This window comes from Anomaloglossus baeobatrachus, chromosome 12 (genome assembly GCF_048569485.1).
Source record: "Anomaloglossus baeobatrachus isolate aAnoBae1 chromosome 12, aAnoBae1.hap1, whole genome shotgun sequence".
Lineage (NCBI taxonomy): Eukaryota > Metazoa > Chordata > Amphibia > Anura > Aromobatidae > Anomaloglossus > Anomaloglossus baeobatrachus.
The window spans coordinates 134,612,574-134,630,120 of record NC_134364.1 but is presented as its reverse complement, the minus strand read 5'-3'; the positions used below and the strand labels follow the sequence as shown (position 1 = coordinate 134,630,120).

General features: G+C 48.8%; 1 protein-coding gene across 3 annotated transcripts in view; it reads left to right on the top strand.

Annotated features, from left to right (window-relative positions):
- GANC (glucosidase alpha, neutral C) overlaps nucleotides 1-17,547 on the top strand; it is a 594,745-nt gene that overhangs the window by 50,322 nt on the left and 526,876 nt on the right. For 2 of the 3 annotated variants that reach the window (XM_075331189.1, XM_075331190.1), the window contains exon 6: nucleotides 6,533-6,664. The exons of the other annotated variant lie outside the window; for it this stretch is intronic. In XM_075331189.1, coding sequence (XP_075187304.1) covers nucleotides 6,533-6,664 — 132 coding nt within the window. The remainder of the gene's footprint in view (nucleotides 1-6,532; nucleotides 6,665-17,547) is intronic. 3 annotated transcript variants of the gene reach the window in all.

Sequence of the window (17,547 nt, the reverse complement as noted above, 5' to 3'; positions counted from 1 at the left end):
TAGTAAATGGACACTGACAGAGGGATTAAAAAGACATGAAACCGGACATGGAATCTGAAAAGACTGCACAGGTTCAAGGTGATTAATTGGAGTAGGTCGACTCCCATGGGAAATAAGTGGTCATATCAATACACATACAACATATCTTTTTTTAAATTCATACCCAGGGGAGTTCTAGTGTCCATTGTAAAAATCCACTTGATTTCCTTGCGACATAGAATATCTTTAAGATTACCGCCTCTTTTTGGTAGACACACTTTCTCAATTGCATTAACCTGCAGTGAATCCATATTGGCCGCATGCACACTGAGAAAGTGCTGCGATGCTCCAGATAATCCTCTAGTGGTTGCGTTATTTGCATCATATATATGTTCAGCCTCTTTCTCAATGTGCGTGTCGTGCTGCCTATATACTGCAGATGACATTTAACGCATGAAATCAAATAAATAACATTGCTAGTACCACAATTAATCATTGAATTTATAAAAAAAAATTTCCATTAGAATATGATGTAAAATTATTGGTACTAACCATGTATTTACAAAGCCCACAGGTTTTATGGCCGCATTTATAAGATCCCACTGTTGACAGCCAATTGCCCGCAGTACATCCATCTGTTTTTTTCGCAGATTTTTTATTTTTATTTTGGGACATTTTATTTTTATGGTCACTTGGTGAAATTAAAGCCCCCAGTGTTGTGTTTCTCTTTGATACAAATTTAACCCCTACATCAAGGATTTTAAATAGAGTCTCATCTGCTGTCAAAATAGGAAGGTATTCTTTTATTATTCCTACTATTTGATGGTAATTTTTGCTATATCTGGTGGAAAACACTAGGGGCAAAAGGCTGTCAGATCCAGAATGGAGATTATTTGTGTTTTTATTTTTATTTTTAAATTGGAGATAATCCGAACGTTCCCTCTGGTGAGTTTTGATCTTTGCTCTTTCTAGAGTGTTTTTTGAATAGCCCCGTGCTAAAAATCTTTTGTCAACCAATTCAAATTCTTTTTCCAAGGTTTCCTGGTTACTGCAACACCTTTTGGCTCTGATGTATTCGCCAGTGGGTATATTCTCTATTACATGCCTGGGGTGGCAACTGTTGGCATGCAATAGAGAATTGCCCGCAGACGGTTTGCGATATAATCTGCAATCAACAGACCCCCTATTGCTATTACCTGTGAGGGTCATGTCCAGGAGATTAATTTCGCTTTTTTCATGTGAGTGGGTGAAGGATAAATTATAAGGATTATTGGCGATATACAAGAAGAAATCTGTGGCCATGTCATCAGTGCCCCGCCAGATCATGAGTATATCGTCAATAAATCTCAGATAGATAACAATATCTGAAAAAAATGGATTTGAAAAATTTTCAGAATTTGGTTGAAAAGGATCTCACTAAATTATATAACAACAATAAACCTATCCTTCAAAATCTGAATAAACAAGAAAAAAACGCATTGAAATCGTTAATGGACAATGAGAACATTGTTGTCAGAAATTCTGACAAGGGGGGATCGGTGGTGATCCTTGATGTGGGACTCTATGAAAAAGAATTGTTATGTATGCTTAATGATAGTAATAGCTACAGGAAATTGAAATCTGATCCTATCAATGATGTAAAAAAATCCCTAGAAAAATTGCTAGATGAGGGGGCCAATTTAGGGTTAATTACAAGCAAACAGAAGGAATTTTTCTATCCTACATGTCCACTCACACCCTTATTGCATGCTTTACCTAAATCCCATAAAGACTCATTTCCACCCAAATTTAGACCGATTTGTATCAAAGAGAAACACAACACTGGGGGCTTTAATTTCACCAAGTGACCATGTGGCCATAAAACCTGTGGGCTTTGTAAATACATGGTTAGTACCAATAATTTTACATCATATTCTAATGGACATTTTTTTTATATAAATTCAATGATTAATTGTGGTACTAGCAATGTTATTTATTTGATTTCATGCGTTAAATGTCATCTGCAGTATATAGGCAGCACGCCACGCACATTGAGAAAGAGGCTGTCTGAACATATATATGATGCAAATAACGCAACCACTAGAGGATTATCTGGAGCATCGCAGCACTTTCTCAGTGTGCATGCGGCCAATATGGATTCACTGCAGGTTAATGCAATTGAGAAAGTGTGTCTACCAAAAAGAGGCGGTAATCTTAAAGATATTCTTTGTCGCAAGGAAATCAAGTGGATTTTTACAATGGACACTAGAACTCCCCTGGGTATGAATTTAAAGAAAGATATGTTGTATGTGTATTGATTTGACCACTTATTTCCCATGGGAGTCGAACTACTCCAATTAATCACCTTGCACCTGTGCAGTCTTTTCAGATTCCATGTCCGGTTTCATGTCTTTTTAATCCCTCTGTCAGTGTCCATTTACTAGAGACAGACTAAGAACTAACTCTGTTCGAAACGCGTCCTCTCACGTTTATTCCTATGAATTCATGATGAAAATTTTTTTTTTTAACTTGAACATGAAATAAAGAAAGAATTTAATTTTAACCTATTTTGGACCAGATTGCTGGATATCTACTCTATTCATGCTGATGCTGAGGTCTGCCTACCTCTTTCTCTCCGTGCACGGTCTGGATTATAGGGCATGTCAGTAATTAACTGGATGCACCCTGACTGCTGTGCCCAGGCAGTACAGGGTTAAGCATTCTTCCCATGTCCGATTTAACACACCCTCCCCTTATAGATTTTGCCTCTCCCCTTATAGATTTGGCCCAATGGGATCGTTCCCAGAGTTCCATAGTTCTTTCCCATATATAAAGTCCCTCTCTTCCTGATTCCGGCCTCTCCTCACTGCGTGAGAACCGGATCAAGCTGTTGAGAGATGACTGACAGGCTAGGTGACGCTGTCAGGGACAGGATCAGGAGGGAAGGGGACGCATGGCTTGCTGCAATTCTTGGTGAGCAGCGCCCCCCCCCCTCCTGAGGCACAGACACATCAACCGGTCTGCAGGCGGCCTGCCCGTGCAATCCGCCCTCCGGAGCGTCTGAGCCCCTCTGCAGGATCGTCTCTGCGCAGGCGCGGGGGGCGTGTGCGCGCCCCGCGCTCAGGACGCGCGCGTTCACGTCCCTCATGCGAAGCCCCGCCCACCCGCCAAGCTCCAACGCACGCAGCGGCCGCAAGCCTTACCTGTCCTGCAGGCAAAGCGGCGCTGCCATCTTTAACATCATCGCTCCCTGCTCTGCCTCCGTCTGCTGTCCCCAACACGCTGCAGAGCTCTGCACCTCCTCCACCTCCTGTAAGGCCTATTCCCTCTGCTATGGGAGGCCATAATAGTCGCAGCAGCTCCTCCTCCTCCTCAGCAGAGGAGTGTGCTGCACAATCTATGCCCCCGATGGCAGTTAATTATCATTCCCTCACACCCTGCAATGCATCAGAAGTATGCAGGGTGGGATCTGTGGCAGAAGCCACAAATGTAGCACCCCAAACAATGCCACAAATCATCAACAATCAAGGGGGGATGACTGCTCATACTGCTATGGCTGCAGTGATGGCTTGGCCTCCTGCAGCATCTGCAGTGATGGCTTCGCCTCCTGCAGCACCTGCGGTGATGGCTTTGCCTCCTCCTGCAGCACCTGCGGTGATGCCTTGGCCCCCTGCAGCGCCTGCGGCGATGGCTTTGCCTCCTGCAGCGCCTGCGGCGATGGCTTTGCCTCCTGCAGCGCCTGCGGTGATGGCTTTGCCTCCTGCAGCGCCTGCGGCGATGGTTTTGCCGACTGCAGCACAAGCAATGATGGCCTTGCCTCCCACAGTGCAGAACGTACCCCAGCCCCCTCCTACTCAATCTGCCCCCTGGGTGGATTACGCAGCGGGTGCTGGAAGCACGGCCCACGGTCGGCGACGCCGTGGGCGCGGTAACCGCTCTGCTGCCTCCTCAGCCTCTTCGCATTCTCGAAGCCCTTATAGGCGTCGTCGCTACGATAGGGATCAGGATCGACATACCGGCTATGCTACGCGCCGGTCCAGGTCCTCTCGCCGACGTCATCGTTCACGGTCCTCAAGATGGCGTTCGCCTTCAACCACGGCGGAGTCGTCTGATGAGTCTGGAGTGTCTGGTAGGCCCTCTCGACACAGAACCAGCCGCCAGAGGGACGCCGAGACATATATAGACCAGGCGCACGTTTCAGCTGCTCCACAGATACCGCTTAATCCTACAGACCCTCCTGCTGTCGGTGAGTACAATTATTCGGGGGCTTGGGCAGGGCCTGATAAAACGGCTATGTCATTACAAACACTGCTAGCACATATTAATACCCCGGGTAATAAGATATTAGTTAACCCGTTATTACTTGGTCAGCAACCGGAAAAGAGACCCAACCCCCCTCCCCGTGCGGATATACATAGGGACACGTTTTTTTGTGGTATTTCCCCCTTGGGTTCGCACCTTGATGCCGAGACTACTAATAAAATATGGGCCAATGACTACATTGACATTTGGTCTCTGGTATCCACTGAACAATTTACGATTGATAAAGAGCGGCGGTCCGCTGATCGGCCTTTTGAGAGGAAACCCAGAGTCGCAAAAACAATTAACAATTGGCTGCAAGCCTTTTTTGTCATGGGTTGCGTTATGGGTCAAAAGCACCCCGAACGTTGTTCTGAGCTCTTTATATATGCCGATTCAATTTATAACTCTTTCAAAGCGCATGGCGGCTCGGCCTGGTGGCGCTATGATGAAGACTTTCGGCGCCGTTTAGCACTCCAACCCCATTTAGGTTGGGGAGTAAAAGCTACGGACTCATGGTTGCGTTTCATGATGACGCCAAAAACCCCCTTTCCGTCTGCGGCCTCTGGCAACTCCGCCGGTTCCAGTTCAGTGGCCGTGCGTAGACCCGGCACGTGCTGGTTGTTCAATGAGGGTCACTGTCGATTCTTCGGTCTCTGCAGATATAAACATGAATGCTCCAATTGCGGAGGCACACATGCCGCAGTCAAGTGCTCCAGACCTTCCCCAAAATTGCCAGCTAAATCGTCGTCAACTCCGTCCGACCACAAAGACCCCAGTGAGCGTAGCCGCGATGGGGCCGTGGCTCGACCGTTACCCCAATAAAGAGGCTGCCGCGCAGTTGCGCTTTGGATTCAGTTTCGGGTTCTTCATCCCCTTCAACTTTACCAGACTCCCTCTTTTTGCTCAGAATCTTAAGTCCGCTTATGAATTCCATGACGTCCTGCTAGACAAGCTTAACACTGAGTTAACTAAAGGCAGAATCGAAGGCCCTTTCCGTTCACCACCATTTTCCAACTTGCGGGTGTCCCCCCTCGGAGTCATACCAAAAAAAGAGCCTGGAAAATTCCGTTTGATACACCACCTATCTCACCCTAGAGGTTCTTCCGTTAATGATGGTATACTCGAGTGTGAGGCGTCGGTGACTTATGTATCTTTCGACAGAGCCGTCGAGTTAGTCAGGAAGGCGGGTCAGGGCGCGCTCATGGCCAAGTCAGATATTGAGTCGGCTTTCCGCCTCCTGCCGGTCCACCCGGATTGTTACCATTTACTCGGTTGCTTCGTAGATGGCTATTACTACTTTGACACCTGCCTTCCTATGGGATGCTCAATCTCATGTTCCTATTTTGAATTATTCAGTTCGTTTTTAGAGTGGGCGGTTAAGGTTGAATCCCGTTCCCAATCTGTCATTCATTATCTTGACGACTTCCTGTTTGTGGGCCCTCAAGGCTCCTCCCGTTGTCAAGTCTTATTGGATACGTTCTGCACACTCATGGCCAGATTTGGCGTTCCGTTGTCTGAGGACAAAACTATCGGTCCTTCTCCAGTCCTATCTTTTTTAGGTATCGAGATCGATTCGAACGTAATGGTCTTCCGGCTCCCAGATGACAAGGTTTCGAGGCTGCTGTCCATGATAAAGGGGTTCGGCGCTGTACGGAGTGTGACACTACGTCAGATGCAATCGTTGCTGGGCCTCTTAGTATTCGCCTGTCGGGTTATGCCAATGGGCAGAATTTTTTCCCGCAGGCTCTCACTGGCTACAACAGGTGTTCGGCTCCCCCATCATCGTATCCGGATTACCTCCCGCTTGCGTGAGGATTTGGCCGTGTGGGAAGAATTTCTTTCCAAGTACAACGGTCGCACTTGTTTTCAAGATAGTTTCGTGTCCAATACAGAGCTACCACTGTTTTCTGAAACATCTGGGTCGTTGGGTTTTGGCGTTATCTTTAAAGACCAATGGTGCGCGGAGCGTTGGCCTTCCTCCTGGCATACCAACGGTTTCATTTCCGATATAACGCTTCTTGAGTTGTTCCCCATTGTGGCAGCTGTGGCTATGTGGGGCCCTGCTATTCAAAATAGGCGAATTTTATTTTACTCGGATAACTCGAGTGTGGCCCACGCGATTAATCACCTGACTTCGTCTTCCCTGCCGGTTATCAAGCTGCTGAGATTTTTGGTTTTTAAATGTTTGGAGCTCAACATTTGGTTAAAAGCTCGCTATGTTCCGGATACGTGCAACATGATAGCTGATTCCTTGTCCTGTTTTGACTTTCAGAAATTCCGACACCTTTACCCTCAAGCTCAAGCAGAGGGAATCTCGTGCCCATCCAGCATGTGGGACCTGCTGGACTGCAGTTGATGCCATTGGTGACATCCTCCGTGGCCCCGGTGACATGGCGTTCTTACGGTAAGGCATGGGCCGAATGGTTAGTTTTTGCTGCGGGCCACCCGATCGCGACATCTGAATGTTCCAGGTTGGAAGCAACTTGCCAATACCTGATGAATATGTATAACAATGGTTTGTCCAGCGCGGTTGCTAGGAACCGGTTGTCCGGCCTCGCCTTTCATTTTAAGCTACAGGGATGGTCGGATGTTACCAAATTTTTTATAGTGCGGCAGGCAGTCAAGGGATGGAGCAGAGGGCGGCCTAGCAAAGAGAGCAGGAGGCCAGTTTCCTTTAGCCTCCTGTCTCGCATCATTGACGGCATACCTGCCGTCTGCCCTTCTCCTTTCGAGTCTGCCCTCTTCTCCGCCTCTTTCGCGTTGGCCTTTTTTGGTGCATTACGCATCGGTGAGTTGGTGTCTTCTTCTAAAGGCACCCATGGTGGCCTCTGGCATGACGATGTTATTTTGACTAATGTGGGTTTACGTATTCGCATACGTAAATCCAAGACTGACCAATCCGGAAAAGGCTGCTGGATTCCCTTATTTTCCATATCCGGACCGGTGTGCCCCGTTAGATTAGTTCATAATTATATGGCGGTCCGCCATGGGGAATTTTCCTTCCTAGTTCATGAAGATGGTTCCCCTATGACGAGATTCCAGTTCCTGTCAGTTTTTCGGAAATGCCTCAGGTCCTTGGGTTTTTCTCCATTGGAGTTTGGCACTCATTCTTTTAGGATCGGGGCTGCAACGGAGGCAGCCCGGGCAGGATTGCCCAACGAAGTTAGTCAGCGTATTGGCCGCTGGCGTTCGGCTTGTTTTGCGCGCTATATCAGACCGGAACTACTGCTTCATTGATAATTTCCTTTGCAGGTTGTCAGTTAAATGCCAGTTGCTGTTCCCACGCTAACGGTTTTTTACTTTTAGGCGCTGCTAAACCGGTGATTTGGCTGCTCGGCCATTCCTATATTTTCTGGGCTGGACAGCGAGCTGAGAATCGACCTGGCGGACGGGCCCTTGGATTCCGTGGCTTTGAGGTCAACTGGAGAGGAATTAGAGGTCTGATCTGGCCTCAGGTTCTCCCTGAGGTAGTCGGGATCGCTAGGTCAGCCCCGTCACCAGTGGTCCTTGTCATCCATGCCGGAGGAAATGACCTCGGTTCTCGTCGTCTGGCGGAGCTCATTACTACCATGCGATCGGACTTAGATAAGTTTCATGCATTTTTCCCAGAGCTGGTCATCGTGTGGTCCGAGGTCGTTTCTCGGGTTGTATGGCGGAGGTCCCAGGGGGCTGCAGCGCTTGAGCGCTCTCGCCGTACGCTCAATTCGCGTATATCGCGATTTGTGCGTTTTAAAGCAGGAATTGTGGTTCGACATCGGCAATTAGAAGGGGACAATTCGCCCCTCATGATTACGGATGGCGTTCATTTGAACGAAATTGGCTTAGACATATTCTTGTCTGGCTTACAAGACGGCATAGAGCAAGCGCTGTGTTTGATGGGTGGGGGTCGGAGCGCAGTCTAAAGTCTTTGCTCCTCCGTGGCGGTATTTATCCAAAACTGGTATGTTTGTTAAGCTGAAGTGCGCCGGGAGTCCGGCCTGGCACAACGCTTCGTTTTGGAAGTTGCTAAAAGTTATGGTTATCTTTGCTGTGACCGACCTACCTCCACAAAAAAGATGAGAGTATGAGTGTTTTTTGATAAAGCTCTCCAATAAAGTTTTATATTTTGGTTACATTGGTGTCGGTGTGTTTAATTGGACATGGGACGTGTTGGTTGGGGGGTTCAGGGTCTCAGCAGTCTATAGGGCATGTCAGTAATTAACTGGATGCACCCTGACTGCTGTGCCCAGGCAGTACAGGGTTAAGCATTCTTCCCATGTCCGATTTAACACACCCTCCCCTTATAGATTTTGCCTCTCCCCTTATAGATTTGGCCCAATGGGATCGTTCCCAGAGTTCCATAGTTCTTTCCCATATATAAAGTCCCTCTCTTCCTGATTCCGGCCTCTCCTCACTGCGTGAGAACCGGATCAAGCTGTCCCACCCTCCCTCCCTAATGTTTGTGAATTGTACAAGTCACAGCGGTATTTATCCAAAACTGGTATGTTTGTTAAGCTGAAGTGCGCCGGGAGTCCGGCCTGGCACAACGCTTCGTTTTGGAAGTTGCTAAAAGTTATGGTTATCTTTGCTGTGACCGACCTACCTCCACAAAAAAGATGAGAGTATGAGTGTTTTTTGATAAAGCTCTCCAATAAAGTTTTATATTTTGGTTACATTGGTGTCGGTGTGTTTAATTGGACATGGGACGTGTTGGTTGGGGGGTTCAGGGTCTCAGCAGTCTTGATCTCGGGTACAGGTGAGCGGGGTCACCCCCTTCCTCTGTCTTGGTACTTATGTGTCTTGTGCTGTATACTGGGGACATATTACCCTGTCTACTGTGTCTTGTGCTGTATACTGGGGGCATATTGCCCTGTGTACTGAGCTGCGCTGTATACTGGGGACATATTGCCCTGTGTACTGTGTGCTGTGCTGTATACTGGGGTCATATTGCCCTGTGTACTGTGTGCTGTGTGCTGCGCTGTATACTGGGGACATATTGCCCTGTGTACTGTGTGCTGCGCTGTATACTGGGGACATATTACCCTGTGTACTGTGTGCTGCGCTGTATACTGGGGGCATATTGCCCTGTGTACTGTGTCTTGTGCTGTATACTGGGGACATATTGCCCTGTATACTTTGTGTTGCACTGTATACTGGGGACATATTGCCCTGTGTGCTGCGCTGTATACTGGAGACATATTACCCTGTGTACTGTGTGCTGCGCTGTATACTGGGGACATATTGCCCTGTGTACTGTGTGCTGCCCTGTGTACTGTGTGCTGCACTGTATACTGTGGACATATTGCCCTGTGTACTGTGTGCTGCGCTGTATACTGGAGACATATTACCCTGTGTACTGTGTGCTGCGCTGTATACTGGGGACATATTGCCCTGTGTACTGTGTGCTGCCCTGTGTACTGTGTGCTGCACTGTATACTGTGGACATATTGCCCTGTGTACTGTGTGCTGCGCTGTATACTGGAGACATATTGCCCTGTGTACTTTGTGCTGTGCTGTATACTGGGGACATATTGCCCTGTGTGCTGTGAGCTGCGCTGTATACTGGAGACATATTACCCTGTGTACTGTGTGCTGCGCTGTATACTGGGGACATATTGCCCTGTGTGCTGTGAGCTGCGCTGTATACTGGGGACATATTGCCCTGTGTACTGTGTGCTGCGCTGTATACTGGGGACATATTGCCCTGTGTGCTGCGCTGTATACTGGAGACATATTACCCTGTGTACTGTGTGCTGTGCTGTATACTGGGGACATATTGCCCTGTGTACTGTGTGCTGCCCTGTATACTGGGGACATATTGCCCTGTGTACTGTGTGCTGCGCTGTATACTGGGGACATATTGCCCTGTGTACTGTGTGCTGCGCTGTATACTGGGGACATATTGCCCTGTGTACTGTGTGCTGCGCTGTATACTGGGGACATATTGCCCTGTGTACTTTGTGTTGTGCTGTATACTGGGGACATATTGCCCTGTGTACTGTGTGCTGCGCTGTATACTGGGGACATATTGCCCTGTGTACTGTGTGCTGCGCTGTATACTGGGGACATATTGCCCTGTGTACTTTGTGCTGCGCTGTATACTGGAGACATATTACCCTGTGTGCTGTGAGCTGCGCTGTATACTGGGGACATATTGCCCTGTGTACTGTGTGCTGCGCTGTATACTGGGGACATATTGCCCTGTGTGCTGTGTGCTGCGCTGTATACTGGAGACATATTACCCTGTGTACTGTGTGCTGTGCTGTATACTGGGGACATATTGCCCTGTGTACTGTGTGCTGCGCTGTATACTGGGGACATATTGCCCTGTGTACTGTGTGCTGCGCTGTATACTGGGGACATATTGCCCTGTGTACTGTGTGCTGCGCTGTATACTGGGGACATATTGCCCTGTGTACTGTGTGCTGCGCTGTATACTGGGGACATATTGCCCTGTGTACTTTGTGTTGTGCTGTATACTGGGGACATATTGCCCTGTGTACTGTGTGCTGCGCTGTATACTGGGGACATATTGCCCTGTGTACTGTGTGCTGCGCTGTATACTGGGGACATATTGCCCTGTGTACTTTGTGCTGCGCTGTATACTGGGAACATATTGCCCTTTGTACTGTGAGCTGCGCTGTATACTGGGGACATATTGCCCTGTGTACTTTGTGTTGTGCTGTATACTGGGGACATATTGCCCTGTGTACTGTGTGCTGCGCTGTATACTGGGGACATATTGCCCTGTGTACTTTGTGTTGTGCTGTATACTGGGGACATATTGCCCTGTGTACTGTGTGCTGCGCTGTATACTGGGGACATATTGCCCTGTGTACTGTGTGCTGTGCTGTATACTGGGGACATATTGCCCTGTGTACTGTGTGCTGCGCTGTATACTGGGGACATATTGCCCTGTGTACTGTGAGCTGCGCTGTATACTGGGGACATATTACCCTGTGTACTGTGTGCTGTGCTGTATACTGGGGACATATTACCCTGTGTACTGTGTGCTGTGCTGTATACTGGGGACATATTGCCCTGTGTACTGTGTACTGTGAGCTGTGCTGTATACTGGGGACATATTGCCCTGTGTACTGTGAGCTGCGCTGTATACTGGGGACATATTGCCCTGTGTACTTTGTGCTGCGCTGTATACTGGGGACATATTGCCCTTTGTACTGTGAGCTGCGCTGTATACTGGGGACATATTGCCCTGTGTACTTTGTGTTGTGCTGTATACTGGGGTCATATTGCCCTGTGTACTGTGTGCTGCGCTGTATACTGGGGTCATATTACCCTTTGTACTGTGAGCTGCGCTGTATACTGGGGACATATTGCCCTTTGTACTGTGAGCTGCGCTGTATACTGGGGACATATTGCCCTGTGTACTTTGTGTTGTGCTGTATACTGGGGACATATTGCCCTGCGTACTGTGTGCTGCGCTGTATACTGGGGACATATTGCCCTGTGTACTTTGTGTTGTGCTGTATACTGGGGACATATTGCCCTGTGTACTGTGTGCTGCGCTGTATACTGGGGACATATTGCCCTGTGTACTGTGTGCTGTGCTGTATACTGGGGACATATTGCCCTGTGTACTGTGTGCTGCGCTGTATACTGGGGACATATTGCCCTGTGTACTGTGAGCTGCGCTGTATACTGGGGACATATTACCCTGTGTACTTTGTGTTGTGCTGTATACTGGGGACATATTGCCCTGTGTACTTTGTGTTGTGCTGTATACTGGGGACATATTGCCCTGTGTACTGTGTGCTGTGCTGTATACTGGGGACATATTGCCCTGTGTACTGTGTGCTGTGCTGTATACTGGGGACATATTGCCCTTTGTACTGTGAGCTGTGCTGTATACTGGGGACATATTGCCCTGTGTACTTTGTGTTGTGCTGTATACTGGGGACATATTGCCCTGTGTACTGTGTGCTGCGCTGTATACTGGGGACATATTGCCCTGTGTACTTTGTGTTGTGCTGTATACTGGGGACATATTGCCCTGTGTACTGTGAGCTGCGCTGTATACTGGGGACATATTGCCCTTTGTACTGTGTGCTGCGCTGTATACTGGGGACATATTGCCCTGTGTACTGTGTGCTGCGCTGTATACTGGGGACATATTGCCCTGTGTACTGTGTGCTGCGCTGTATACTGGGGACATATTGCCCTGTGTACTTTGTGCTGCGCTGTATACTGGGGTCATATTGCCCTGTGTACTGTGTGCTGCGCTGTATACTGGGACATATTGCCCTGTGTACTGTGAGCTGCGCTGTTTACTGGGGACATATTGCCCTGTGTGCTGTGAGCTGCGCTGTATACTGGGGACATATTGCCCTGTGTACTGTGTGCTGCGCTGTATACTGGGGACATATTGCCCTGTGTACTGTGAGCTGCGCTGTATACTGGGGACATATTGCCCTGTGTACTTTGTGCTGCGCTGTATACTGGGGTCATATTGCCCTGTGTACTGTGTGCTGCGCTGTATACTTGGGGACATATTGCCCTGTGTACTGTGTGCTGCGCTGTATACTGGGGACATATTGCCCTGTGTACTGTGTGCTGTGCTGTATACTGGGGACATATTGCCCTTTGTACTGTGAGCTGTGCTGTATACTGGGGACATATTGCCCTGTGTACTTTGTGTTGTGCTGTATACTGGGGACATATTGCCCTGTGTACTGTGTGCTGCGCTGTATACTGGGGACATATTGCCCTGTGTACTTTGTGTTGTGCTGTATACTGGGGACATATTGCCCTGTGTACTGTGAGCTGCGCTGTATACTGGGGACATATTGCCCTGTGTACTGTGTGCTGCGCTGTATACTGGGGACATATTGCCCTGTGTACTGTGTGCTGTGTGCTGCGCTGTATACTGGGGACATATTGCCCTGTGTACTGTGTACTGTGTGCTGCGCTGTATACTGGGGACATATTGCCCTGTGTACTGTGTGCTGTGTGCTGCGCTGTATACTGGGGACATATTGCCCTGTGTACTGTGTGCTGTGCTGTATACTGGGGACATATTGCCCTGTGTACTTTGTGCTGCGCTGTATACTGGGGACATATTGCCCTGTGTACTGTGTGCTGTGCTGTATACTGGGGACATATTGCCCTGTGTACTGTGTGCTGCGCTGTATACTGGGGACATATTGCCCTGTGTACTTTGTGCTGCGCTGTATACTGGGGACATATTGCCCTTTGTACTGTGAGCTGCGCTGTATACTGGGGACATATTGCCCTGTGTACTTTGTGTTGTGCTGTATACTGGGGTCATATTGCCCTGTGTACTGTGAGCTGCGCTGTATACTGGGGTCATATTACCCTTTGTACTGTGAGCTGCGCTGTATACTGGGGACATATTGCCCTTTGTACTGTGAGCTGCGCTGTATACTGGGGACATATTGCCCTGTGTACTTTGTGTTGTGCTGTATACTGGGGTCATATTGCCCTTTGTACTGTGAGCTGCGCTGTATACTGGGGACATATTGCCCTGTGTACTTTGTGTTGTGCTGTATACTGGGGACATATTGCCCTGCGTACTGTGTGCTGCGCTGTATACTGGGGACATATTGCCCTGTGTACTTTGTGTTGTGCTGTATACTGGGGACATATTGCCCTGTGTACTGTGTGCTGCGCTGTATACTGGGGACATATTGCCCTGTGTACTGTGTGCTGTGCTGTATACTGGGGACATATTGCCCTGTGTACTGTGTGCTGCGCTGTATACTGGGGACATATTGCCCTGTGTACTGTGAGCTGCGCTGTATACTGGGGACATATTACCCTGTGTACTTTGTGTTGTGCTGTATACTGGGGACATATTGCCCTGTGTACTTTGTGTTGTGCTGTATACTGGGGACATATTGCCCTGTGTACTGTGTGCTGCGCTGTATACTGGGGACATATTGCCCTGTGTACTTTGTGCTGCGCTGTATACTGGGGACATATTGCCCTTTGTACTGTGAGCTGCGCTGTATACTGGGGACATATTGCCCTGTGTACTTTGTGTTGTGCTGTATACTGGGGTCATATTGCCCTGTGTACTGTGAGCTGCGCTGTATACTGGGGTCATATTACCCTTTGTACTGTGAGCTGCGCTGTATACTGGGGACATATTGCCCTTTGTACTGTGAGCTGCGCTGTATACTGGGGACATATTGCCCTGTGTACTGTGTGCTGCGCTGTATACTGGGGACATATTGCCCTTTGTACTGTGTGCTGCGCTGTATACTGGGGACATATTGCCCTGTGTACTGTGTGCTGCGCTGTATACTGGGGACATATTGCCCTGTGTACTGTGAGCTGCGCTGTATACTGGGGACATATTACCCTGTGTACTTTGTGTTGTGCTGTATACTGGGGACATATTGCCCTGTGTACTTTGTGTTGTGCTGTATACTGGGGACATATTGCCCTGTGTACTGTGTGCTGTGCTGTATACTGGGGACATATTGCCCTGTGTACTGTGTGCTGTGCTGTATACTGGGGACATATTGCCCTTTGTACTGTGAGCTGTGCTGTATACTGGGGACATATTGCCCTGTGTACTTTGTGTTGTGCTGTATACTGGGGACATATTGCCCTGTGTACTGTGTGCTGCGCTGTATACTGGGGACATATTGCCCTGTGTACTTTGTGTTGTGCTGTATACTGGGGACATATTGCCCTGTGTACTGTGAGCTGCGCTGTATACTGGGGACATATTGCCCTGTGTACTGTGTGCTGCGCTGTATACTGGGGACATATTGCCCTGTGTACTGTGTGCTGCGCTGTATACTGGGGACATATTGCCCTGTGTACTTTGTGCTGCGCTGTATACTGGGGTCATATTGCCCTGTGTACTGTGTGCTGCGCTGTATACTGGGGACATATTGCCCTGTGTACTGTGAGCTGCGCTGTTTACTGGGGACATATTGCCCTGTGTGCTGTGCTGTATACTGGGGACATATTGCCCTGTGTACTGTGTGCTGCGCTGTATACTGGGGACATATTGCCCTGTGTACTGTGAGCTGCGCTGTATACTGGGGACATATTGCCCTGTGTACTTTGTGCTGCGCTGTATACTGGGGTCATATTGCCCTGTGTACTGTGTGCTGCGCTGTATACTTGGGGACATATTGCCCTGTGTACTGTGTGCTGCGCTGTATACTGGGGACATATTGCCCTGTGTACTGTGTGCTGTGCTGTATACTGGGGACATATTGCCCTTTGTACTGTGAGCTGTGCTGTATACTGGGGACATATTGCCCTGTGTACTTTGTGTTGTGCTGTATACTGGGGACATATTGCCCTGTGTACTGTGTGCTGCGCTGTATACTGGGGACATATTGCCCTGTGTACTTTGTGTTGTGCTGTATACTGGGGACATATTGCCCTGTGTACTGTGAGCTGCGCTGTATACTGGGGACATATTGCCCTGTGTACTGTGTGCTGCGCTGTATACTGGGGACATATTGCCCTGTGTACTGTGTGCTGCACTGTATACTGGGGACATATTGCCCTGTGTACTTTGTGCTGCGCTGTATACTGGGGTCATATTGCCCTGTGTACTGTGTGCTGCGCTGTATACTGGGACATATTGCCCTGTGTACTGTGAGCTGCGCTGTTTACTGGGGACATATTGCCCTGTGTGCTGTGCTGTATACTGGGGACATATTGCCCTGTGTACTGTGTGCTGCGCTGTATACTGGGGACATATTGCCCTGTGTACTGTGAGCTGCGCTGTATACTGGGGACATATTGCCCTGTGTACTTTGTGCTGCGCTGTATACTGGGGTCATATTGCCCTGTGTACTGTGTGCTGCGCTGTATACTTGGGGACATATTGCCCTGTGTACTGTGTGCTGCGCTGTATACTGGGGACATATTGCCCTGTGTACTGTGTGCTGCGCTGTATACTGGGGACATATTGCCCTGTGTACTGTGAGCTGCGCTGTATACTGGGGACATATTGCCCTGTGTACTTTGTGCTGCGCTGTATACTGGGGTCATATTGCCCTGTGTACTGTGTGCTGCGCTGTATACTTGGGGACATATTGCCCTGTGTACTGTGTGCTGCGCTGTATACTGGGGACATATTGCCCTGTTTACTGTGTGCTGCGCTGTATACTGGGGACATATTGCCCTTTGTACTGTGTGCTGCGCTGTATACTGGGGACATATTGCCTTGTGTACTATGTGCTGCACTGTATACTGGGGACATATTGCCCTGTGTACTGTGTGCTGTGCTGTATACTGGGGACATATTGCCCTGTGTACTGTGTGCTGCGCTGTATACTGGGGACATATTGCCCTTTGTACTGTGAGCTGCGCTGTATACTGGGGACATATTGCCCTGTGTACTTTGTGTTGTGCTGTATACTGGGGACATATTGCCCTGTGTACTTTGTGCTGCGCTGTATACTGGGGACATATTGCCCTGTGTACTGTGTGCTGCGCTGTATATTGGGGACATATTGCCCTGTGTACTGTGTGCTGCGCTGTATACTGGGGACATATTGCCCTGTGTACTGTGTGCTGTGTGCTGCGCTGTATACTGGGGACATATTACCCTGTGTACTGTGAGCTGCGCTGTATACTGGAGACATATTACCCTGTGTACTGTGTGCTGTGCTGTATACTGGGGACATATTGCCCTGTGTACTGTGTGCTGCGCTGTATACTGGGGACATATTGCCCTGTGTACTGTGTGCTGTGCTGTATACTGGGGACATATTGCCCTGTGTACTTTGTGCTGCGCTGTATACTGGGGACATATTGCCCTTTGTACTGTGAGCTGCGCTGTATACTGGGGACATATTGCCCTGTGTACTTTGTGTTGTGCTGTATACTGGGGACATATTGCCCTGTGTACTTTGTGTTGTGCTGTATACTGGGGACATATTGCCCTGTGTACTGTGTGCTGCGCTGTATACTGGGGACATATTGCCCTGTGTACTTTGTGTTGTGCTGTATACTGGGGACATATTGCCCTGTGTACTTTGTGTTGTGCTGTATACTGGGGACATATTGCCCTGTGTACTGTGTGCTGCGCTGTATACTGGGGACATATTGCCCTGTGTACTTTGTGTTGTGCTGTATACTGGGGACATATTGCCCTGTGTACTGTGTGCTGCGCTGTATACTGGGGACATATTACCCTGTGTACTGTGAGCTGCGCTGTATACTGGGGACATATTACCCTGTGTACTGTGTTCTGCGCTGTATACTGGGGACATATTGCCCTGTGTACTGTGAGCTGTGCTGTATACTGGGGACATATTGCCCTGTGTACTGTGTGCTGCGCTGTATACT